Below are 25,585 nucleotides of genomic sequence, written 5' to 3'. Positions count from 1 at the left end.
GCTCGTCCTGATCGGCCTGGGGGCTCTGGTGAGGGTTCGGTGGTCACCTGTGTCCAAAACTGGCGCTTATTTTTAGCCAAAGGTGTAGAATCAATGCCCCTTAAAGGAATAGGGTTCTGCAAAGACTGCAAGGGGAAACCACAACGCCTGGCAAACTCAAAGTCCATTAAGTTCAAGGCGGCGCCTGAATCCACAAACGCCATGACAGAAAATGATGACAATGAGCAAATCAAGGTCACAGATAACAGAAATTTAGGTTGTACAGTACTGATGGTAAATGAACTAGCGATCCTCTTTGTATGCTTAGGGCAGACTGAAATGACATGAGAAGCATCGCCACAATAAAAACACAACCTATTCTGACGTCTGAATCCTTGTTGTTCCGTTCTAGACAGAGTCCTATCACACTGCATTGGCTCAGGCATCTGCTCTGAGGACAACGCTACAGCGCGCACAGTTCTGCGCTCCCGCAAGCGCCGATCAATCTGAATGGCCAGAGACATAGAATCACTCAGACCGAAAGGCGTGGGAAACCCCACCATAACATCTTTAACGGATTCAGAAAGACCCTTTCTGAAAATTGCCGCCAAAGCATCATCATTCCATTTAGTCAACACAGACCATTTTCTAAATTTCTGACAATACAATTCTGCCGCTTCTTGACCCTGAGACAGGGCCAACAAGGTCTTCTCCGCTTGATCCACAGAATTTGGTTCATCATATAATAATCCTAAAGCCTGAAAAAAGGCGTCTACATTAAGCTAGGCCGGATTCCCAGATTCCAGGGAAAATGCCCAATCCTGAGGATCGCCACGCAGCAGGGAGATGACAATTTTAACCTGCTGAATGGAATCACCAGAGGATCGAGGTTTCAGAGCAAAAAACAGTTTACAGTTGTTTTTAAAACCCAAAAATTTGGACCTGTCCCCAAATAACAAATCAGGAGTAGGAATCTTAGGCTCTAAAACTGGAGTCCGAACAATATAATCAGAAATATCCTGTACCCTAGCAGCAAGCTGGTCTACACGAGAAGCTAATCCCTGAACATCCATGCTAGCACAAGACTCCTCAGCCACCCAGAAAAAAAAGAGGGAAGGAAAGACAAAACAGGCTACAGAAAAAAAAATGGCTCAACACCTTTCTTCCCTTCTTCTGAGATGCATTTAACTCATTATTGGCCAGTTGTACTGTTATGATCCGGTGACCTTGGAGCCGCATGAGACTTTCTCTGGAGTAGGTGGAACCTGTACTAACCGCAAACCCTAAACTGACACCGCAACTAAAAGTAGCCGTGGGGTGTACCTAACACATCCTAGACACCTCGACACAGCCGGAGAGCTAAATACCCCTATAGATGGAAATGGGAATACTATCTTGCCTCAGAGCAGAACCCCAAAGGATAGGTAGCCCCCCACAAATATTGACAGTGAGTATTAGAGGAAAGACACACGCAGGCAGAAATCAGGATTTAGCAAAAGAGGCCACGCTAGCTAAATAGAAAAGGATAGGATAGAATACTAAGCGGTCAGTATTAAAACCCTAAAATATTCACAGCAGATAATACAAAAATTCCACCATCTAACTAAAGACATGGAATGTATATCTGCATCTCCTGAGAATCCAACTTGACTGAAAAAATCCAAACACAGTCTAAGCTGGACAAGAAAAAACAATGAATAGTACTGAATAGTAAAGCACACAGCATGTGTGCTGCAGAAACAAAACCCAGACACTTATCTTGGCTGATATGGCTGCAGGGCAGGAGGAACCAGACAGAGATGTAAAACCTCCAAGAACAATGGACAACTGGCAAGGGCTAATGGATCCTGCAAACCTAAATACCCAGAGAGAGCTGTAATCAGCAGGGACACCTGCTCAGGATTGCAACCCAGGGACAACTGTATTACCACCAACAACCACCGGAGGGAACCCAAGAGCAGAATTCACAACACAGCAGCTGCCCAGAAAAGGCACATCTATTAGATGCGCCAATTCTGGTGCTTTGTCCAGCTCTTCCCACTTGCCTTGTAGCGGTGGCAAGTGGTGGGGTAATAGCTGTGGGGTTGATGTCACCTTTATATTGTCAGGTGACATTAAGCTCACAGCTTTAGTAATGGAGAAGCGTCTATAAGACACCTGTCCATTACTAATCCTATAGTTGTATGGTAAATAAAGTCTTTTATTTGAAATAACACTAAACACAGTTTCAAATAAATTTTACCAGTAACATGAAATACAATATGACACGAAACAATACTGTCGGAATCACTGGGATCCATTGAAGCGTTCCAGAGTTATGACCTCATAAAGGGACAGTGGTCAGAATTGTAAAAATTGGCCCGGTCATTATAACAATAATAATAATTTGTATTTATATAGCGCCAACATATTCTGCAGCACTTTACAATTACGCGGGGACATGTACAGACAAATTCAATACAAGTTAAGACAATTTAAACAGTGACATTAGGAGTGAGGTCCCTGCTCGCAAGCTTACAATCTACAAGGAAATGGGGGGGACACAATAGGTGAAAAGTGCTCGTTATTTCAGGTCTGGCAATTATAATAAATCGGGATTTTCATACAAAGCTGCATGATCCGGTCATCAGCCCGTGTGTTTAAGTGCAATAGTCAAGTATCCAGTGCAGTTATCATGTGCATGGAGGGTGTGGAGACAGATGAATAGTAGGGGGCAGATTCAGAGTAATATTTGGAGGGAGGGAACAGGGCAAAGTTAGTTTACTGAGTAGTTGGTGTGGTAGGCTTGTTTGAAGAGATGGGTTTTTAGAGCGCGCTTGAATAGGTCGGGGCTAGGTATCAGTCTGATCGTCTGGGGAAGTGCATTCCAGAGAGCTGGCGCAGCACGAGAAGTCTTGGAGACGGAGGTGTGAGGTACGGATTACGGGGGATGTTAGTCTTAGGTCGTTTGTAGAACGGAGGGCACGTGTAGGGCGATAGACAGAGATGAGAGAGGAGATATAAGGCGGTGCAGAACTGTGGAGAGCTTTGTGGGTGAGAGAGATGAGTTTATACTGGACCCTGTAGCGAATGGGTAGCCAGTGTAATGACTGGCACAAGATGGAGGCATCGGTGAAGCTTCTGGACAGAAATATGACCCTGGCTGCCGCATTCAAGATGGATTGGAGAGGAGAACGTTTGGTAAGAGGGAGACCGATTAGAAGAGAGTTGCAGTAGTCCAGACGGGAATGAATAAGAGCGACAGTAAGAGTCTTAGCAGTTTCAAAGGTGAGAAAAGGTCGGATTCTGGAGATGTTTTTAAGATGCAGGTGACAAGAGCAAGTGAGTGATAGGATATAGAGAGTAAAGGAAAGTTCGGTGTCGAATATGACCCCAAGACAGCGGACATGCTGCTTGGGAGTTATGGTTGAACCCTCCAGGGTAATTTCGCTGTTGGGTAGAGAGAGGTTAGCAGAAGGGAGAAACACAAGAAGTTCCGTTTTGGGGAGATTTAGTTTCAGATAGAGGGAGGACATGATGTTAGAGACAGCAGACAGACAATCCTTGGTATTTTGGATTAGGGTAGGGGTGATGTCAGGGGAAGAAGTGAATAATTGGGTGTCATCAGCATAGAGATGATACTGGAACCCAAATCTGCTGATTGTTTGTCCAATAGGGGCCGTGTATAGAGCGAAGAGGAGGGGGCCTAGGACTGAGCCTTGCGGAACCCCAATAGTAAGGGGACGAGGAGAGGAAGAGGAGCCGGCAAAGGATACAGTGAAGGATCGGTCAGAGAGGTAGGAGGAGAACCAGGAGAGGGCTGTGTCCTTGAGGCCTATGGAGCGGAGCATAGTGATTACACTGCAAACCACCCTCGGGGGTAAAGAGGTTAAAGGGTTAAAATACGAGGGACTTGTAAGAGGTCAGCAGCGTCTCAACGCATTTCCTGTCCATTCGGTTCATCAAGAGGCCTTTTGGCTGGTTGATATCAAAGTGATGCAAGAAGTAGATGATGTCGCTAGCTTACCTGTAATTCAGGTCTATGGGCTTTTACTATCCATTGCCTGGAGTAAGTCAATTCGCCCATAATGTAAAGAGCCCGCTCTGCTTCTTGGGCTCTGTCTGCTGCTCCATAGTGCGCAGACGTCAGGAAGAAACAGTAGAGGTATATGCCCCATAGAGACTCAGCGCATGCGCAATGAACGGAAGTAAGCCTGCGTGCACTCCAGGCAGAAACACACCGAAAGGGCGCCACCGGATAATTTCCCGCACCGCCCCTGGATCCTCGGTCCGCATGCACATTATGCTGAGCGATGGTATCGTGCACTTCAGCCTGAAGCGCCCTGAGCCTGCAGCAAAACCTCATACCCACAGTATGGGCGGAGCCTGCGTACGTTCCAAATGTTACGTGTGTACATGCCTCTATCGGCACTGCCCATGTACCGGTACAAGGATGCAAGTCTAAGACCCAGACACCATTATGTATGCCTACATTCACGCTCAACACTGATAAAGCCACATAGAATAGAAGTATAATTCATATCATCCAAGTCAGCAGACAGAACGCGAAGACGCCCTGTTTAATCAGATAAAGGATGCGGTATCACGTCAGGCTATGCTAATGCACAAGTGCAATAACCAGTGGTGTGGCCATAATAGCAGAGGGCGTGCGAATGGAGAACGCTAACCATAAAGAAGGATACCAAAAATGGCAAGAAATCAAATCATAGAGAAGTAGAGCTCTCTTTCAACCATCCTCCATGTGTGGTATTCGTGTAGCGAGCAACTGGAGTGTCATGCCGATTTCTGACATCACCCAGATATTCGGCCACTCTCCGTTCCACTGCTCAAAATGAGATTGCATTGGATTACAGGCACAGGGTCTCTGAAACGCGTGGATGATTAGCCGTACTGGCCCTAACTCACATGAAGGAAAGCTTGTGTCTTGGGGGACGTCACACAGCAGATTCCAGAAGACCACATCCGGAGGAGGATGTGGGGGAACATACTGTCTCCATATTAATGTCTATGGATGTAGATGAGGACACAGAAGCCCCCGGAGGAGGATGTGGGGGGCACATACTGTCTCCATATTAATGTCTATGGATGTAGATGAGGACACAGAAGCCCCCGGAGGAGGATGTGGGGGGCACATACTTTCTCCATATTAATGTCTATGGGTGTAGATGAGGACAGAGAAGCCCCCGGAGGACGATGTGGGGGGCACATACTTTCTCCATATTAATGTCTATGGATGTAGGTGAGGACAGAGAAGCCCCCGGAGGTGGATGTGGGGGGCACATACTTTCCCCATATTAATGTCTATGGATGTAGATGAGGACAGAGAAGCCCCCGGAGGAGGATGTGGGGGGCACATACTTTCTCCATATTAATGTCTATGGATGTAGATGAGAACAGAGAAGCCCCCGGAGGAGGATGTGGGGGCACATACTTTCTCCATATTAATGTCTATGGGTGTAGATGAGGACAGAGAAGCCCCCGGAGGAGGATGTGGGGGGCACATACTTTCTCCATATTAATGTCTATGGATGTAGGTGAGGACACAGAAGCCCCCGGAGGAGGATGTGGGGGGCACATACTTTCTCCATATTAATGTCTATGGATGTAGGTGAGGACACAGAAGCCCCCGGAGGAGGATGTGGGGGGCACATACTTTCTCCATATTAATGTCTATGGATGTAGATGAGGACAGAGAAGCCCCCGGAGGAGGATGTGGGGGGCACATACTTTCTCCATATTAATGTCTATGGATGTAGATGAGGACAGAGAAGCCCCCGGAGGAGGATGTGGGGGGCACATACTTTCTCCATATTAATGTCTATGGATGTAGATGAGGACAGAGAAGCCCCCGGAGGAGGATGTGGGGGGCACATACTTTCTCCATATTAATGTCTATAGATGTAGATGAGGACAGAGAAGCCCCCGGAGGTGGATGTGGGGGGCACATACTTTCTCCATATTAATGTCTATGGATGTAGATGAGGACAGAGAAGCCCCCGGAGGAGGATGTGGGGGGAACATACTTTCTCCATATTAATGTCTATGGATGTAGATGAGGACAGAGAAGCCCCCGGAGGAGGATGTGGGGGGCACATACTTTCTCCATATTAATGTCTATGGATGTAGATGAGGACACAGAAGCCCCCGGAGGAGGATGTGGGGGGCACATACTTTCTCCATATTAATGTCTATGGATGTAGATGAGGACAGAGAAGCCCCCGGAGGTGGATGTGGGGGGCACATACTTTCTCCATATTAATGTCTATGGATGTAGATGAGGACAGAGAAGCCCCCGGAGGAGGATGTGGGGGGCACATACTTTCTCCATATTAATGTCTATGGATGTAGATGAGGACAGAGAAGCCCCCGGAGGAGGATGTGGGGGGCACATACTTTCTCCATATTACTGTCTATGGATGTAGATCACGACACAGAAGCCCCCGGAGGAGGATGTGGGGGGCACATACTTTCTCCATATTAATGTCTATGGATGTAGATGAGGGCAGAGAAGCCCCCGGAGGAGGATGTGGGGGGCACATACTTTCTCCATATTAATGTCTATAGATGTAGATGAGGACAGAGAAGCCCCCGGAGGAGGATGTGGGGGGCACATACTTTTCTCCATATTAATGTCTATGGATGTAGATGAGGACAGAGAAGCCCCCGGAGGAGGATGTGGGGGGCACATACTGTCTCCATATTAATGTCTATGGATGTAGATTAGGACAGAGAAGCCCCCGGAGGTGGATGTGGGGGGCACATACTTTCTCCATATTAATGTCTATGGATGTAGATGAGGACAGAGAAGCCCCCGGAGGAGGATGTGGGGGGCACATACTTTCTCCATATTAATGTCTATGGATGTAGATGAGAACAGAGAAGCCCCCGGAGGAGGATGTGGGGGGCACATACTTTCTCCATATTAATGTCTATGGATGTAGATGAGGACAGAGAAGCCCCCGGAGGAGGATGTGGGGGGCACATACTTTCTCCATATTAATGTCTATGGATGTAGATGAGGACAGAGAAGCCCCCGGAGGAGGATGTGGGGGGCACATACTTTCCTCCATATTAATGTCTATGGATGTAGATGAGGACACAGAAGCCCCCGGAGGAGGATCTGGGGGGCACATACTTTCTCCATATTAATGTCTATGGATGTAGATGAGGACAGAGAAGCCCCCGGAGGAGGATGTGGGGGGCACATACTTTCTCCATATTAATGTCTATGGATGTAGATGAGGACAGAGAAGCCCCCGGAGGTGGATGTGGGGGGCACATACTTTCTGTATTAATGTCTATGGATGTAGAGGAGGACAGAGAAGCCCCCGGAGGAGGATGTGGGGGGCACATACTTTCTCCATATTAATGTCTATGGATGTAGATGAGGACACAGAAGCCCCTGGAGGAGGATGTGGGGGGCACATACTTTCTCCATATTAATGTCTATGGATGTAGATGAGGACAGAGAAGCCCCCGGAGGTGGATATGGGGGCACATACTTTCTCTATATTAATGTCTATGGATGTAGATGAGGACAGAGAAGCCCCCGGAGGAGGATGTGGGGGGCACATACTTTCTCCATATTAATGTCTATGGATGTAGATGAGGACAGAGAAGCCCCCGGAGGAGGATGTGGGGGGCACATACTTTCTCCATATTAATGTCTATGGATGTAGATGAGGACAAAGAAGCCCCCGGAGGAGGATGTGGGGGGCACATACTTTCTCCATATTAATGTCTATAGATGTAGATGAGGACAGAGAAGCCCCCGGAGGAGGATGTGGGGGGCACATACTTTCTCCATATTAATGTCTATAGATGTAGATGAGGACACAGAAGCCCCCGGAGGAGGATGTGGGGGGCACATACTTTCTCTATATTAATATCTATGGATGTAGATGAGGACAGAGAAGCCCCCGGAGGAGGATGTGGGGGGCACATACTTTCTCCATATTAATGTCTATGGATGTAGATGAGGACAGAGAAGCCCCCGGAGGAGGATGTGGGGGGCACATACTTTCTCCATATTAATGTCTATGGATGTAGAGGAGGACAGAGAAGCCCCCGGAGGAGGATGTGGGGGGCACATACTTTCTCCATATTAATGTCTATAGATGAGGACAGAGAAGCCCCCGGAGGAGGATGTGGGGGGCACATACTTCCTCCATATTAATGTCTATGGATGTAGATGAGGACAGAGAAGCCCCCGGAGGAGGATGTGGGGGGACATACTTTCTCCATATTAATGTCTATGGATGTAGAGGAGGACAGAGAAGCCCCCGGAGGAGGATGTGGGGGGCACATACTTTCTCCATATTAATGTCTATGGATGTAGAGGAGGACAGAGAAGCCCCCGGAGGAGGATGTGGGGGGCACATACTTTCTCCATATTAATGTCTATAGATGAGGACAGAGAAGCCCCCGGAGGAGGATGTGGGGGGCACATACTTCCTCCATATTAATGTCTATGGATGTAGATGAGGACACAGAAGCCCCCGGAGGAGGATGTGGGGGGCACATACTTTCTCCATATTAATGTCTATGGATGTAGAGGAGGACAGAGAAGCCCCCGGAGGAGGATGTGGGGGGCACATACTGTCTCCATATTAATGTCTATGGATGTAGATGAGGACAGAGAAGCCCCCGGAGGAGGATGTGGGGGGCACATACTTTCTCCATATTAATGTCTATAGATGAGGACAGAGAAGCCCCCGGAGGAGGATGTGGGGGGCACATACTTCCTCCATATTAATGTCTATGGATGTAGAGGAGGACAGAGAAGCCCCCGGAGGAGGATGTGGGGGGCACATACTTTCTCCATATTAATGTCTATAGATGAGGACAGAGAAGCCCCCGGAGGAGGATGTGGGGGGCACATACTTTCTCCATATTAATGTCTATGGATGTAGATGAGGACAGAGAAGCCCCCGGAGGAGGATGTGGGGGGCACATACTTTCTCCATATTAATGTCTATAGATGAGGACAGAGAAGCCCCCGGAGGAGGATGTGGGGGGCACATACTTTCTCCATATTAATGTCTATAGATGAGGACAGAGAAGCCCCCGGAGGAGGATGTGGGGGGCACATACTTTCTCCATATTAATGTCTATGGATGTAGATGAGGACAGAGAAGCCCCCGGAGGAGGATGTGGGGGGCACATACTTTCTCCATATTAATGTCTATGGATGTAGATGAGGACACAGAAGCCCCTGGAGGAGGATGTGGGGGGCACATACTTTCTCCATATTAATGTCTATGGATGTAGATGAGGACAGAGAAGCCCCCGGAGGAGGATGTGGGGGGCACATACTTTCTCCATATTAATGTCTATGGATGTAGAGGAGGACAGAGAAGCCCCCGGAGGAGGATGTGGGGGGCACATACTTTCTCCATATTAATGTCTATGGATGTAGATGAGGACAGAGAAGCCCCCGGAGGTGGATGTGGGGGGCACATACTTTCTCCATATTAATGTCTATGGATGTAGATGAGGACAGAGAAGCCCCCGGAGGAGGATGTGGGGGGCACATACTTTTCTCCATATTAATGTCTATGGATGTAGAGGAGGACAGAGAAGCCCCCGGAGGAGGATGTGGGGGGCACATACTTTCTCCATATTAATATCTATGGATGTAGATGAGGACAGAGAAGCCCCCGGAGGAGGATGTGGGGGGCACATACTTTCTCTATATTAATGTCTATGGATGTAGATGAGGACAGAGAAGCCCCCGGAGGAGGATGTGGGGGGCACATACTTTCTCCATATTAATGTCTATGGATGTAGATAAGGACAGAGAAGCCCCCGGAGGTGGATGTGGGGGGCACATACTTTCTCCATATTAATGTCTATGGATGTAGATGAGGACAAAGAAGCCCCCGGAGGTGGATGTGGGGGGCACATACTTTCTCTATATTAATGTCTGTGGATGTAGATGAGGACACAGAAGCCCTCGGAGGAGGATGTGGGGGGCACATACTTTCTCCATATTAATGTCTATAGATGTAGATGAGGACAGAGAAGCCCCCGGAGGAGGATGTGGGGGGCACATACTTCCTCCATATTAATGTCTATGGATGTAGATGAGGACAGAGAAGCCCCCGGTGGTGGATGTGGGGGGCACATACTTTCTCCATATTAATGTCTATGGATGTAGATGAGGACAGAGAAGCCCCCGGAGGAGGATGTGGGGGGCACATACTTTCTCTATATTAATGTCTATGGATGTAGATGAGGACAGAGAAGCCCCCGGTGGTGGATGTGGGGGGCACATACTTTCTCCATATTAATGTCTATGGATGTAGATGAGGACAGAGAAGCCCCCGGAGGTGGATGTGGGGGGCACATACTTTCTCCATATTAATGTCTATGGATGTAGATGAGGGCAGAGAAGCCCCCGGAGGAGGATGTGGGGGGCACATACTTTCTCTATATTAATGTCTATAGATGTAGATGAGGACAGAGAAGCCCCCGGAGGTGGATGTGGGGGGCACATACTTTCTCCATATTAATGTCTATGGATGTAGATGAGGACAGAGAAGCCCCCGGAGGTGGATGTGGGGGGCACATACTTTCTCCATATTAATGTCTATGGATGTAGATGAGGACAGAGAAGCCCCCGGAGGTGGATGTGGGGGGCACATACTTTCTCCATATTAATGTCTATAGATGTAGATGAGGACAGAGAAGCCCCCGGAGGAGGATGTGGGGGGCACATACTTTCTCCATATTAATGTCTATGGATGTAGATGAGGACAGAGAAGCCCCCGGAGGAGGATGTGGGGGGCACATACTTTCTCCATATTAATGTCTATGGATGTAGATGGAGGACAGAGAAGCCCCCGGAGGTGGATGTGGGGGGCACATACTTTCTCCATGTTAATGTCTATGGATGTAGATGAGGAGAGAGAAGCCCCCGGAGGAGGTTGTGGGGGGCACATACTTTCTCCATATTAATGTATATAGATGTAGATGAGGACAGAGAAGCCCCTGGAGGAGGATGTGGGGGGCACATACTTTCTCCATATTAATGTCTATGGATGTAGATGAGGACAGAGAAGCCCCCGGAGGAGGATGTGGGGGGCACATACTTTCTCCATATTAATGTCTATAGATGTAGATGAGGACAGAGAAGCCCCCGGAGGAGGATGTGGGGGGCACATACTTTCTCCATATTAATGTCTATGGATGTAGATGAGGACAGAGAAGCCCCCGGAGGAGGATGTGGGGGGCACATACTTTCTCCATATTAATGTCTATGGATGTAGATGAGGACAGAGAAGCCCCCGGAGGAGGATGTGGGGGGCACATACTTCCTCCATATTAATGTCTATGGATGTAGATGAGGACAGAGAAGCCCCCGGTGGTGGATGTGGGGGGCACATACTTTCTCCATAATAATGTCTATGGATGTAGATGAGGACAGAGAAGCCCCCGGAGGTGGATGTGGGGGGCACATACTTCCTCCATATTAATGTCTATGGATGTAGATGAGGACAGAGAAGCCCCCGGTGGTGGATGTGGGGGGCACATACTTTCTCCATATTAATGTCTATGGATGTAGATGAGGACAGAGAAGCCCCCGGAGGAGGATGTGGGGGGCACATACTTTCTCTATATTAATGTCTATAGATGTAGATGAGGGCAGAGAAGCCCCCGGAGGTGGATGTGGGGGGCACATACTTTCTCCATATTAATGTCTATGGATGTAGATGAGGATAGAGAAGCCCCCGGAGGTGGATGTGGGGGGCACATACTTTCTCCATATTAATGTCTATGGATGTAGATGAGGATAGAGAAGCCCCCGGAGGTGGATGTGGGGGGCACATACTTTCTCCATATTAATGTCTATGGATGTAGATGAGGACAGAGAAGCCCCCGGAGGTGGATGTGGGGGGCACATACTTTCTCCATATTAATGTCTATGGATGTAGATAGTACAGAGAAGCCCCCGGAGGAGGATGTGGGGGGCACATACTTTCTCCATATTAATGTCTATAGATGTAGATGAGGACAGAGAAGCCCCCGGAGGTGGATGTGGGGGGCACATACTTTCTCTATATTAATGTCTGTGGATGTAGATGAGGACAGAGAAGCCCCCGGAGGTGGATGTGGGGGGCACATACTTTCTCTATATTAATGTCTATAGATGTAGATGAGGGCAGAGAAGCCCCCGGAGGTGGATGTGGGGGGCACATACTTTCTCTATATTAATGTCTATAGATGTAGATGAGGGCAGAGAAGCCCCCGGAGGAGGATGTGGGGGGCACATACTTTCTCTATATTAATGTCTATAGATGTAGATGAGGACAGAGAAGCCCCCGGAGGTGGATGTGGGGGGCACATACTTTCTCCATATTAATGTCTATGGATGTAGATGAGGACAGAGAAGCCCCCGGAGGTGGATGTGGGGGGCACATACTTTCTCTATATTAATGTCTATAGATGTAGATGAGGGCAGAGAAGCCCCCGGAGGAGGATGTGGGGGGCACATACTTTCTCCATATTAATGTCTATGGATGTAGATGAGGACACAGAAGCCCCCGGAGGAGGATGTGGGGGGCACATACTTTCTCCATATTAATGTCTATGGATGTAGATGAGGACAGAGAAGCCCCCGGAGGAGGATGTGGGGGGCACATACTTTCTCCATATTAATGTCTATGGATGTAGATGAGGACAGAGAAGCCCCCGGAGGAGGATGTGGGGGGCACATACTTTCTCCATATTAATGTCTATGGATGTAGATGAGGACAGAGAAGCCCCCGGAGGAGGATGTGGGGGGCACATACTTTCTCCATATTAATGTCTATGGATGTAGATGAGGACAGAGAAGCCCCCGGAGGAGGATGTGGGGGGCACATACTTTCTCCATATTAATGTCTATGGATGTAGATGAGGACAGAGAAGCCCCCGGAGGAGGATGTGGGGGGCACATACTTTCTCCATATTAATGTCTATGGATGTAGATGAGGACACAGAAGCCCCCGGAGGAGGATGTGGGGGGCACATACTTTCTCCATATTAATATCTATGGATGTAGATGAGGACAGAGAAGCCCCCGGAGGAGGATGTGGGGGCACATACTTTCTCCATATTAATGTCTATGGATGTAGATGAGGACAGAGAAGCCCCCGGAGGAGGATGTGGGGGGCACATACTTTCTCTATATTAATGTCTATAGATGTAGATGAGGACACAGAAGCCCCCGGAGGAGGATGTGGGGGCACATACTTTCTCCATATTAATGTCTATGGATGTAGTGAGGACAGAGAAGCCCCCGGAGGTGGATGTGGGGGGCACATACTTTCTCCATATTAATATCTATGGATGTAGATGAGGACAGAGAAGCCCCTGGAGGAGGATGTGGGGGGCACATACTTTCTCCATATTAATGTCTATAGATGTAGATGAGGACACAGAAGCCCCTGGAGGTGGATGTGGGGGGCACATACTTTCTCCATATAGTGTATGTTATATAGCCAGTGGTATATAACTTGCTTCCATCTTCTGAATCCCGTCTCGGCTGGTGGCATCGGTGATTAGTGGCCTCGGTGATTAGTGGCCTCGGTGATTAGTGGCCTCGGTGATTAGTGGCCTCGGTGATTAGTGGCGGAGGGTGTTACTGGTGGCCTCGGTGATTAGTGGCCTCGGTGATTAGTGGCGGAGGGTGTTACTGGTGGCCTCGGTGATTAGTGGCCTCGGTGATTAGTGGCCTCGGTGATTAGTGGCCTCGGTGATTAGTGGCCTCGGTGATTAGTGGCGGAGGGTGTTACTGGTGGCCTCGGTGATTAGTGGCCTCGGTGATTAGTGGCGGAGGGTGTTACTGGTGGCCTCGGTGATTAGTGGCCTCGGTGATTAGTGGCGGAGGGTGTTACTGGTGGCCTCGGTGATTAGTGGCCTCGGTGATTAGTGGCCTCGGTGATTAGTGGCCTCGGTGATTAGTGGCCTCGGTGATTAGTGGCGGAGGGTGTTACATCGGAAGGGTTGCGTTGTGGGTGTTGGAACATGACGCCGTGTTTCTGTCTCTTGTTAGGTGGAGGACTGGACTGCGCAGGTCTGCAGTGATGTTCGTCTGTTCCTCTCTATTCACCAGGATGAATGCTTTTCGGGACGATCGGTTGCCCGTGTCTTCCATGGGATAAGTAAGTGACTTCACTACTATTTCTGTTTCCGCTGCCTAGGAGATCCTGCACGATGGCCCCCGATGCAATGTTTCAGTCTTCAGTCCGACCTTCTCAGCTTGCAGACAATTGTACAGACTGATACAGTACATAGCAATGAACAGGACACTGGTCAACACTGAAATTACAAACACCAGGAACAAAACTAGATGGAATTGTGGAAATCCATTTATTATTATGGAAAAGGAGCTGTCCTTCTCATGACACCCCTCGGTCACATGTTCCTCGTACTACTGTGAGCCGCCGGCGTGGCCTAATCCTGCTCTCGCGATGGCAGCGTCTCCAGAACTTTGCCTCCATTGATCACATCGGGACATTATTGGTCGGTGATTACATAGGAGCTGCCAACAGCGGATCCTGATGATCTCCTTCCTCAGACGACCATTTGTAATCTCCGTGATGGCAGCCGAGACTGTAGGGCCGAGATTTCTGCACATGGCTCTCTCCAGGCTGTTGGGCAGTGAATTTAAGATCTGAGGCACATTGTGCTGAGAAGATGATGATCTGACACTCGGGGATCAGAGCTTCATTATATGATGTGTGACCATCCCGAGCCTCTGAGCTGCACTACATCTGCTGTACAGTAGACTGCCTCTCCACACTGCACATAAGGAACGGTTGCAGTTATGCCCGTGCTGAGCAGATCAGCAAATTGTGGCTCATTTTAGATCTTCCATTTTATTGTGGCTTGTGGGAAACGAAAGCCAAAAATATGGAAGTGGGTGCAATGTGTCTGGCCAGGGACATGAGATGTAGGGTCCCGGGAGGGCGGGTATAGGCCTGAGCTGCACTAGTCATAGGTTTCGGTGAGGGGTCCTGCTCCTGCCGTGAATACCTAACAATAGAATTCTTATTGATTCCCCGTGCTGTACATTGGAGGAGGTTACATACAAGATACAAACCTAAAATATGGTGAGAAGAAAAACCCATGACAGAAAGGAGCGGGCCCCAGCGCCGCCGGCCTACAGGCGGTATCATGCCTTTATCATTGGTCATGGGTCCATCACGCTCTTCTCAGCTGGTTTGCTTTTCCCCTAATACCGGTAGATAAGTTACTCGCTTCTCTCGGGGAGCGTCTTGTGACCTATATACAGACACTATTGGAAGAAGCTAAGCTCCGGGTTTCCCATTGGCTTCTCCGTTAGTGTAGGGAGCATGCTGTGTGTGACCTGTGTAGTGGTAAAAGGTGAGGCTTCCCCATCATGTATTGTCGTCTGTCCTGGTGTTGTGAGCGTGCTCTGTGCAGGGAGGAGGAGGAGATGAGCTTTACCCCTTATATAGAATATACAAAGTGTAGTGAACATGCTCTGTGCAGAGTGAGGTGTACAGGTAGGTGGTGTGCTGTCCCTATCACTTAGCTTCTAGGCAGAGCGCGTAGTGGCCATGCTCTGTGACCTGTGCAGGGAGGAGGAGGAGATGAGCTTTACCCCTTATATAGAATATACCAAGTGTAGTGAACATGCTCTGTGCAGAGTGAGGTGTGCTGTCCCTATCACTTAGCTCCTAGGCAGAGCGCGTAGTGGCCATGCTCTGTGACCTGTGCAGGGAGGAGGAGGAGATGAGCTTTACCCCTTACATAGAATATACCAAGTGTAGTGAACATGCTTTGTGCAGAGTGAGGTGTACAGGTAGGTGGTGTGCTGTCCCTATCACTTAGCTTCTAGGCAGAGCGCGTAGTGGCCATGCTCTGTGACCTGTGCAGGGAGGAGGAGGAGATGAGCTTTACCCCTTATATAGAATATACCAAGTGTAGTGAACATGCTCTGTGCAGAGTGAGGTGTACAGGTAGGTGGTGTGCTGTCCCTCTCACTTAGCTCCTAGGCAGAGCGCGTAGTGGCCATGCTCTGTGACCTGTGCAGGGAGGAGGAGGAGATGAGCTTTACCCCTTATATAGAATATACAAAGTGTAGTGAACATGCTCTGTGCAGAGTGAGGTGTACAGGTAGGTGGTGTGCTGTCCCTATCACTTAGCTCCTAGGCAGAGCGCGTAGTGGCCATGCTCTGTGACCTGTGCAGGGAGGAGGAGGAGATGAGCTTTACCCCTTACATAGAATATACCAAGTGTAGTGAACATGCTCTGTGCAGAGTGAGGTGTACAGGTAGGTGGTGTGCTGTCCCTCTCACTTAGCTCCTAGGCAGAGCGCGTAGTGGCCATGCTCTGTGACCTGTGCAGGGAGGAGGAGGAGATGAGCTTTACCCCTTACATAGAATATACCAAGTGTAGTGAACATGCTCTGTGCAGAGTGAGGTGTACAGGTAGGTGGTGTGCTGTCCCTATCACTTAGCTCCTAGGCAGAGCGTGTAGTGGCCATGCTCTGTGACCTGTGCAGGGAGGAGGAGGAGATGAGCTTTACCCCTTACATAGAATATACAAAGTGTAGTGAACATGCTCTGTGCAGAGTGAGGTGTACAGGTAGGTGGTGTGCTGTCCCTCTCACTTAGCTCCTAGGCAGAGCGCGTAGTGGCCATGCACTGTGACCTGTGCAGGGAGGAGGAGGAGATGAGCTTTACCCCTTACATAGAATATACAAAGTGTAGTGAACATGCTCTGTGCAGAGTGAGGTGTACAGGTAGGTGGTGTGCTGTCCCTATCACTTAGCTCCTAGGCAGAGCGTGTAGTGGCCATGCTCTGTGACCTGTGCAGGGAGGAGGAGGAGATGAGCTTTACCCCTTACATAGAATATACAAAGTGTAGTGAACATGCTCTGTGCAGAGTGAGGTGTACAGGTAGGTGGTGTGCTGTCCCTCTCACTTAGCTCCTAGGCAGAGCGCGTAGTGGCCATGCTCTGTGACCTGTGCAGGGAGGAGGAGGAGATGAGCTTTACCCCTTACATAGAATATACAAAGTGTAGTGAACATGCTCTGTGCAGAGTGAGGTGTACAGGTAGGTGGTGTGCTGTCCCTATCACTTAGCTCCTAGGCAGAGCGCGTAGTGGCCATGCTCTGTGACCTGTGCAGGGAGGAGGAGGAGATGAGCTTTACCCCTTACATAGAATATACCAAGTGTAGTGAACATGCTCTGTGCAGATTGAGGTGTACAGGTAGGTGGTGTGCTGTCCCTCTCACTTAGCTCCTAGGCAGAGCGCGTAGTGGCCATGCTCTGTGACCTGTGCAGGGAGGAGGAGGAGATGAGCTTTACCCCTTGTATAGAATATACCAAGTGTAGTGAACATGCTCTGTGCAGAGTGAGGTGCACAGGTAGGTGGTGTGCTGTCCCTATCACTTAGCTCCTAGGCAGAGCGTGTAGTGGCCATGCTCTGTGACCTGTGCAGGGAGGAGGAGGAGATGAGCTTTACCCCTTACATAGAATATACAAAGTGTAGTGAACATGCTCTGTGCAGAGTGAGGTGTACAGGTAGGTGGTGTGCTGTCCCTATCACTTAGCTCCTAGGCAGAGCGCGTAGTGGCCATGCTCTGTGACCTGTGCAGGGAGGAGGAGGAGATGAGCTTTACCCCTTACATAGAATATACAAAGTGTAGTGAACATGCTCTGTGCAGAGTGAGGTGTACAGGTAGGTGGTGTGCTGTCCCTCTCACTTAGCTCCTAGGCAGAGCGCGTAGTGGCCATGCTCTGTGACCTGTGCAGGGAGGAGGAGGAGATGAGCTTTACCCCTTACATAGAGTATACCAAGTGTAGTGAACATGCTCTGTGCAGAGTGAGGTGTACAGGTAGGTGGTGTGCTGTCCCTCTCACTTAGCTCCTAGGCAGAGCGCGTAGTGGCCATGCTCTGTGACCTGTGCAGGGAGGAGGAGGAGATGAGCTTTACCCCTTACATAGAATATACCAAGTGTAGTGAACATGCTCTGTGCAGAGTGAGGTGTACAGGTAGGTGGTGTGCTGTGCCTCTCACTTAGCTCCTAGGCAGAGCGCGTAGTGGCCATGCTCTGTGACCTGTGCAGGGAGGAGGAGGAGATGAGCTTTACCCCTTACATAGAATATACAAAGTGTAGTGAACATGCTCTGTGCAGAGTGAGGTGTACAGGTAGGTGGTGTGCTGTGCCTCTCACTTAGCTCCTAGGCAGAGCGCGTAGTGGCCATGCTCTGTGACCTGTGCAGGGAGGAGGAGGAGATGAGCTTCACCCCTTACATAGAATATACAAAGTGTAGTGAACATGCTCTGTGCAGAGTGAGGTGTACAGGTAGGTGGTGTGCTGTCCCTATCACTTAGCTCCTAGGCAGAGCGTGTAGTGGCCATGCTCTGTGACCTGTGCAGGGAGGAGGAGGAGATGAGCTTTACCCCTTACATAGAATATACCAAGTGTAGTGAACATGCTCTGTGCAGAGTGAGGTGTGCTGTCCCTCTCACTTAGCTCCTAGGCAGAGCGCATAGTGGCCATGCTCTGTGACCTGTGCAAGGAGGAGGAGGAGATGAGCTTTACCCCTTACATAGAATATACCAAGTGTAGTGAACATGCTCTGTGCAGAGTGAGGTGTACAGGTAGGTGGTGTGCTGTACCTATCACTTAGCTCCTAGGCAGAGTGCGTAGTGGCCATGCTCTGTGACCTGTGCAGGGAGGAGGAGGAGATGAGCTTTACCCCTTATATAGAATATACAAAGTGTAGTGAACATGCTCTGTGCAGAGTGAGGTGTACAGGTAGGTGGTGTGCTGTCCCTCTCACTTAGCTCCTAGGCAGAGCGCGTAGTGGCCATGCTCTGTGACCTGTGCAGGGAGGAGGAGGAGATGAGCTTTACCCCTTACATAGAATATACAAAGTGTAGTGAACATGCTCTGTGCAGAGTGAGGTGTGCTGTCCCTATCACTTAGCTCCTAGGCAGAGCGCGTAGTGGCCATGCTCTGTGACCTGTGCAGGGAGGAGGAGGAGATGAGCTTTACCCCTTATATAGAATATACAAAGTGTAGTGAACATGCTCTGTGCAGAGTGAGGTGTACAGGTAGGTGGTGTGCTGTACCTATCACTTAGCTCCTAGGCAGAGCGCGTAGTGGCCATGCTCTGTGACCTGTGCAGGGAGGAGGAGGAGATGAGCTTTACCCCTTATATAGAATATACAAAGTGTAGTGAACATGCTCTGTGCAGAGTGAGGTGTACAGGTAGGTGGTGTGCTGTACCTATCACTTAGCTCCTAGGCAGAGCGCGTAGTGGCCATGCTCTGTGACCTGTGCAGGGAGGAGGAGGAGATGAGCTTTACCCCTTACATAGAGTATACCAAGCGTAGTGAACATGCTCTGTGCAGAGTGAGGTGTACAGGTAGGTGGTGTGCTGTCCCTATCACTTAGCTCCTAGGCAGAGCGCGTAGTGGCCATGCTCTGTGACCTGTGCAGGGAGGAGGAGGAGATGAGCTTTACCCCTTACATAGAATATACAAAGTGTAGTGAACATGCTCTGTGCAGAGTGAGGTGCACAGGTAGGTGGTGTGCTGTCCCTATCACTTAGCTCCTAGGCAGAGCGCGTAGTGGCCATGCTCTGTGACCTGTGCAGGGAGGAGGAGGAGATGAGCTTTACCCCTTATATAGAATATACAAAGTGTAGTGAACATGCTCTGTGCAGAGTGAGGTGTACAGGTAGGTGGTGTGCTGTACCTATCACTTAGCTCCTAGGCAGAGCGCGTAGTGGCCATGCTCTGTGACCTGTGCAGGGAGGAGGAGGAGATGAGCTTTACCCCTTACATAGAATATACAAAGTGTAGTGAACATGCTCTGTGCAGAGTGAGGTGTACAGGTAGGTGGTGTGCTGTACCTATCACTTAGCTTCTAGGCAGAGCGCGTAGTGGCCATGCTCTGTGACCTGTGCAGGAAGGAGGAGATGAGCTTTACCCCTTACATAGAATATACAAAGTGTAGTGAACATGCTCTGTGCAGAGTAAGGTGTACAGGTAGGTGGTGTGCTGTGCCTATCACTTAGCTTCTAGGCAGAGCGCGTAGTGGCCATGCTCTGTGACCTGTGCAGGGAGGAGGAGGAGATGAGCTTTACCCCTTACATAGAATATACAAAGTGTAGTGAACATGCTCTGTGCAGAGTGAGGTGTGCTGTCCCTATCACTTAGCTCCTAGGCAGAGCGCGTAGTGGCCATGCTCTGTGACCTGTGCAGGGAGGAGGAGGAGATGAGCTTTACCCCTTACATAGAATATACAAAGTGTAGTGAACATGCTCTGTGCAGAGTAAGGTGTACAGGTAGGTGGTGTGCTGTGCCTATCACTTAGCTTCTAGGCAGAGAGCGTAGTGGCCATGCTCTGTGACCTGTGCAGGGAGGAGGAGGAGATGAGCTTTACCCCTTACATAGAATATACCAAGTGTAGTGAACATGCTCTGTGCAGAGTGAGGTGTACAGGTAGGTGGTGTGCTGTCCCTATCACTTAGCTCCTAGGCAGAGCGTGTAGTGGCCATGCTCTGTGACCTGTGCAGGGAGGAGGAGGAGATGAGCTTTACCCCTTACATAGAATATACAAAGTGTAGTGAACATGCTCTGTGCAGAGTGAGGTGTACAGGTAGGTGGTGTGCTGTCCCTATCACTTAGCTCCTAGGCAGAGCGCGTAGTGGCCATGCTCTGTGACCTGTGCAGGGAGGAGGAGGAGATGAGCTTTACCCCTTACATAGAATATACAAAGTGTAGTGAACATGCTCTGTGCAGAGTGAGGTGTACAGGTAGGTGGTGTGCTGTACCTATCACTTAGCTTCTAGGCAGAGAGCGTAGTGGCCGTGCTCTGACCTGTGCAGAGATCACAGTGCAGGGAATAAAAAAAGCGGAGCTCTCGTAGATTGTATTGTCACAGACCATCTGGGGTGGCATAGCTATATGCTGCCCTCAGATTATTTGCAATGCAGAGAGGGACACATAGGACGGACTATTAATATTGTCTTTTTCTCCTAGGCAGCCCATGTTATCCTGCTCAGATTTATGGTAGAGATCGAAGGTTTTGGAGGAAGTATCTTCATCTGGATTTTAACAAAGTCATGCAGTTGTGTAAGGAGGAGATTCTCAGACTGAAGTAACTACTGCGGCGGCCGATCGGTTCTGTTCGCGGCAATGGCGGATCACTCTTGCCTGAGGTGGTGGAGATCTGGGACTGTGTAGTTTTATAATAACCTGATTCGAAAACTTTATATTTATTTCTGTTGGTTCTAATAAATTGGGAAAACGCTGACTTCTCTCCACTTTCTCACTCATCAACACTTTGTGGCACTGAGCTCTTGCCACCATCTGGTCCGGCATGTACAGTGGCTTGCAAAAGTATCCCATCCCCCTTGACATTTTACATGTTTTGCTGCCTCACAATCTGGAATTTCATCATCTTTTTGAGGGTTTGCATCATTTCATGTAAAGTACATGCCTATAGCTATGGGTTTATTTTTATTGTGAAAGAAAGAATAAATAGTACTAAATAACTGAAAACTTAATTGTGCATAACTATTCACTCCCCTAAAGTCAGTACTTTGTAGAGCCTCCTTTTGCAGCAATTACAGCTGCAAGTAACCTTGGATAAATCTCTATTAGCTTTCCATATCTGGCCATTGAGATTTTTGCCCGTTCCTCAAGGCGAAACTGCTCCAGATACTTCAAATTAGATGTTTCTTCTGGTGAAAAGCGATCTTCAAGTCTGACCACAGATTTTCCATTGAATTAAGGTCTTTGCTGTGACTCTGCCACTCCAGAACATTTCCACGTTTCCCCTTGTACCACTCAAATGTTGCTTTAGCAGTATGCTTTGGGTCTTGTTATCTTGTTGAAGGTGCAACTCCGTCCCAGCCTCAAATCACTGACAGACAAACAGGTGTTTCTCAAGAATATCCCTTTGTTTTGCATTTTTCCTGTCCCTGCTGCTGAAAGACATCCCCACAGCATGCTGTCACCACCATATTTCACTGTGGGGATGGTGTTCTTGGTGAGATGAGCTGTGTTGGTTTTGGTCTCTGTGCTGCCTCTCTAATTAAGCCCTCCTTGCCCAGGCTTGGAGTTTTGGTGGATGGTCCCCTCTTGGCAGGTTTGTTGTGGTACCATGTTCTCTCTATTTGATGATAATGGGATAATGGATTTGATGATTCTCTGGGGGACCACCACAGATTCAGATATTTTTTTTTATAACCCAACCTTGACTTGTACTTCTCAATAACTCTGTCCTTGACTTGTTTGGAGATATCCTTGGTCTTCGTGATGTTGTTTTGAGATCACCTTGTTTTTCGTGGTGTTGGTTGGAGATCTCATTGGTTTTCGTGGTGGTGTTTGCAGAATCTCCTTGGTCTTCGTGGTGTTATTTGGTTAGTGGTGCCTCTTGTTAATGATATTGCAGACTCTGTGGCCTTTCAGTAAAGGTAAACTGTATATACTGACACTTAGACTGCACACAGGGGGACGTTCTGTCATATGACTTATGAAGGAACAGCTTGCACCAGAACTTTTTAGGGGCTTCATCACAAAAGGGGTAAATGCATACGCACATACCAATTTTTAGTTATTTGATCCCATAAATTTAATTTTTGCTGATATTTTTCTCGCGTCACTTGGTGAACTTAAGACTATTTAGTGCTGATGCATCAGACACAAATCGGATTACAAAAATACACTGCTCAAAAAAATAAAGTGAACACTTAAACAGAATATAACTATTATTATTATCCTTATTATTATTGTACATTTTTATGGCGCCATTTATTCCATGGCGCTTTACATGTGAAAAGGGGGCAAATATAGACAAATACAACTAAACATGAGCAAAAAACAAGGCACACAGGTACATAAGGAGGGAGGACCCTGCCCGCGAGGGCTCAGTCTGCAGCGGATGAGTGAGGATACAATAGGAGCGGGTAACTCCAAGTAAATCAAACTTCTGTGAAATCAAACTGTCCTCTTAGGAAACAACACTGACAATCAATTTCACATGCTGTTGTGCAAATGGAATAGACAACAGATGGAAATTATTGGAAATTATCAAGACACCCTCAATAAAGGAGTGGTTCTGCAGGGGGGACCATAGACCACATCTCCATACTCCATACTCCAATCTCAATGCTTTCTGGCTGATTTGGTCACTTTTGAATGTTGGTTGTGCTTTTACACTCGTGGTAGCATGAGACGGACTCTACAACCCACACAAGTGGCTCAGGTAGTGCAGCTCATCCAGGATGGCACATCAATGCGAGCTGTGGCAAGAAGGTTTGCTGTGTCTGTCAGCGAAGTGTCCAGAGGCGCTACCAGGAGACAGGCCAGTACACCAGGAGATGTGGAAGGGGCCGTAGGAGGGCAACAACCCAGCAGCAGGACTGCTACCTCAGCCTTTGTACAAGGAGGAATAGGAGGAGCACTGCCAGAGCCCTGCAAAATGACCTCCAGCAGGCCACAAATGTGCATGTGTCTGCACAAACGGTTAGAAACCGACTCCATGAGGATGGTCTGAGTGCCGAACGTCCACAGATGGGGGTTATGCTCACAGCCCAACACCATGCAGGACGCTTGGCATTTGCCACAGAACACCAGGATTGGCAAATTCGCCACTAGCGTCCTGTTCTCTTCACAGATGAAAGCAGGTTCACACTGAGCAATGTGGCAGAGTCTGGAGACGCTGTGGAGAGCGATCTGCTGCCTGCTACATCCTTCAGCATGACCGGTTTGGCAGTGGATCAGTAATGGTGTGGGGTGACATTTCTTTGGAGGCCCTCACAGCCCTCCATGTCCTCACCAGAGGTAGCCTGACTGCCATTAGGTACCGAGATGAGATCCTCAGACCCCTTGTGAGACCATATGCTGGTGCGGTTGGCCCTGGGTTCCTCCTAATGCAGGACAATGTCAGACCTCATGGCTGGAGTGTGTCAGCAGTTCCTGCAAGATGAAGGCATTGAAGCTATAGACTGGCCCGCCCGTTCCCCAGACCTGAATCCGATTGAACACATCTGGGACATCATGTCTCGCACCATCCACCAACGTCACGTCGCACCCCAGACTGTCCAGGAGTTGGCGGATGCTTTAGTCCAGGTCTGGGAGGAGATCCCTCAGGAGACCATCCGCCGCCTCATCAGGAGCATGCCCAGGCATTGTAGGGAGATCATACAGGCACGTGGAGGCCACACACACTACTGAGCATCATTTCCTTGTCTTGAGGCATTTCCACTGAAGTTGGATCAGCCTGTAACTTCATTTTCCACTTTGATTTTGAGCATCATTCCAACTCCAGACCTCCGTGGAATATTCGGTGTGATTTACGTTGATCATTTTTAGGTTTTATTGCTCTCAACACAATCCACTATGTAATGAATAAAGATTTACAACTGGAATATTTTAGTGATCCTTTTATTTTTTTGAGCAGTGTATTTAAACACAGAATGTAATGTAACAAAATAGGCAAAAAGCCAAGGTGGTGAATACTTTTGCAAGCCACTGTATGTTGGGAGAGTGCTCATGTCCTTGGTTCTTTAGTCGCATGTTTGGTGTTGGAATACCTGGATTGCGATCTCGAACTATGAAGAAATTCTCAGGTGCTGCTGATCTCTGAACTCTCATCCAAATGCATTAACCACAAAGACATTTAACATAAACGCTCTCCGTTCTTTCTTAAAGGTGCAGTTACGGTTCATCTCCTCTCTGTTCTCTCTTTGGAAGGTGCAGTTACAGGTCATCTCTTCATTTTTCACCTGGAGGAGTTTCTACTTTACAGGCCCCATTATGCCTATTTTTCAGTCCATGTCGCATGATTCCTCTCGTTCTCAGTTCCTTATTAAGCCGGATGAGCTCTGTATCCATAAAATAGAAAGCAGGAACGCAGCCGACCCCACAATGGATGCCACCCTCTATTGAATCGCCCTACTCCAAAAGCACAAACCAGCAGAAAGTGATCAGACAGCAGTCGGCTATGAGTATTCAGTCATCATTAGAGGTAGCACCAGTAGACTTAATGAAAGGGATGCTTGTGACCCTAAAAATGTCTTTAAAATCTGACACAAAGCAAAGTTACTTTACAAATGTGGATGAGTTGGATAAAAGGGTATTCCGAAGGAAAAATGGAGGCATTCATTGCCCATAATAATTTATTAAACATTTCTATGGAGGATGGCCATTATGCTATTAATAAAAAGACGTGAAAGTATCGCTCACAATGAATGAGAAATTCTGAGACATCTTTGAGTCTGTTTTATTTTTGGACGTCACTTTCTTGCCACCAATTCTACATAATAACTAGTAACTAGTGATGAGCAAGTATACTCGTTCAGGTTTTCCCAAGCACGCTCGGGTGGTCTCCGAGTATTTGTAAGGCTACGTACACATTTGCGTTGTGCGCCGCAGCGTCGGCGACGCAACGCACAATGCAAATGTAAACGCATGCACAACGCAGCGTTTTGTGACGCATGCGTCCATTTTTGCATGGTTTTGGGCGCAGAAAAAACTGCAACTTGCTGCGTCCTCTGCGCCCTGACGCATGCACCACAGTGACGCATGCGTCACAAAATGCAAGTGCAACGCATATCCATGAGC

At 48.6% G+C, this 25,585-nt stretch overlaps 1 protein-coding gene across 5 annotated transcripts in view; it reads left to right on the top strand.

Moving 5' to 3' along the window:
• Nucleotides 1–21,269, top strand: part of RECQL4 (RecQ like helicase 4) — a 227,312-nt gene extending 206,043 nt beyond the window's left edge. For all 5 annotated transcript variants that reach the window (XM_077293510.1, XM_077293509.1, XM_077293511.1 and 2 more), the window contains 2 exons: nucleotides 14,018–14,126; nucleotides 20,996–21,269. In XM_077293510.1, the coding sequence (XP_077149625.1) occupies nucleotides 14,018–14,126; nucleotides 20,996–21,117 (231 nt within the window). In that variant the 3' untranslated portion in view covers nucleotides 21,118–21,269. The remainder of the gene's footprint in view (nucleotides 1–14,017; nucleotides 14,127–20,995) is intronic.
• The last annotated feature ends 4,316 nt before the right edge of the window (nucleotides 21,270–25,585 follow it).

The sequence above is a fragment of the Ranitomeya variabilis genome, chromosome 3 (genome assembly GCF_051348905.1).
Source record: "Ranitomeya variabilis isolate aRanVar5 chromosome 3, aRanVar5.hap1, whole genome shotgun sequence".
Taxonomy (NCBI): Eukaryota; Metazoa; Chordata; class Amphibia; order Anura; family Dendrobatidae; genus Ranitomeya; species Ranitomeya variabilis.
The sequence above is the reverse complement of the archived record's forward strand: the minus strand, read 5'-3'. Positions and strand labels throughout refer to the sequence as shown.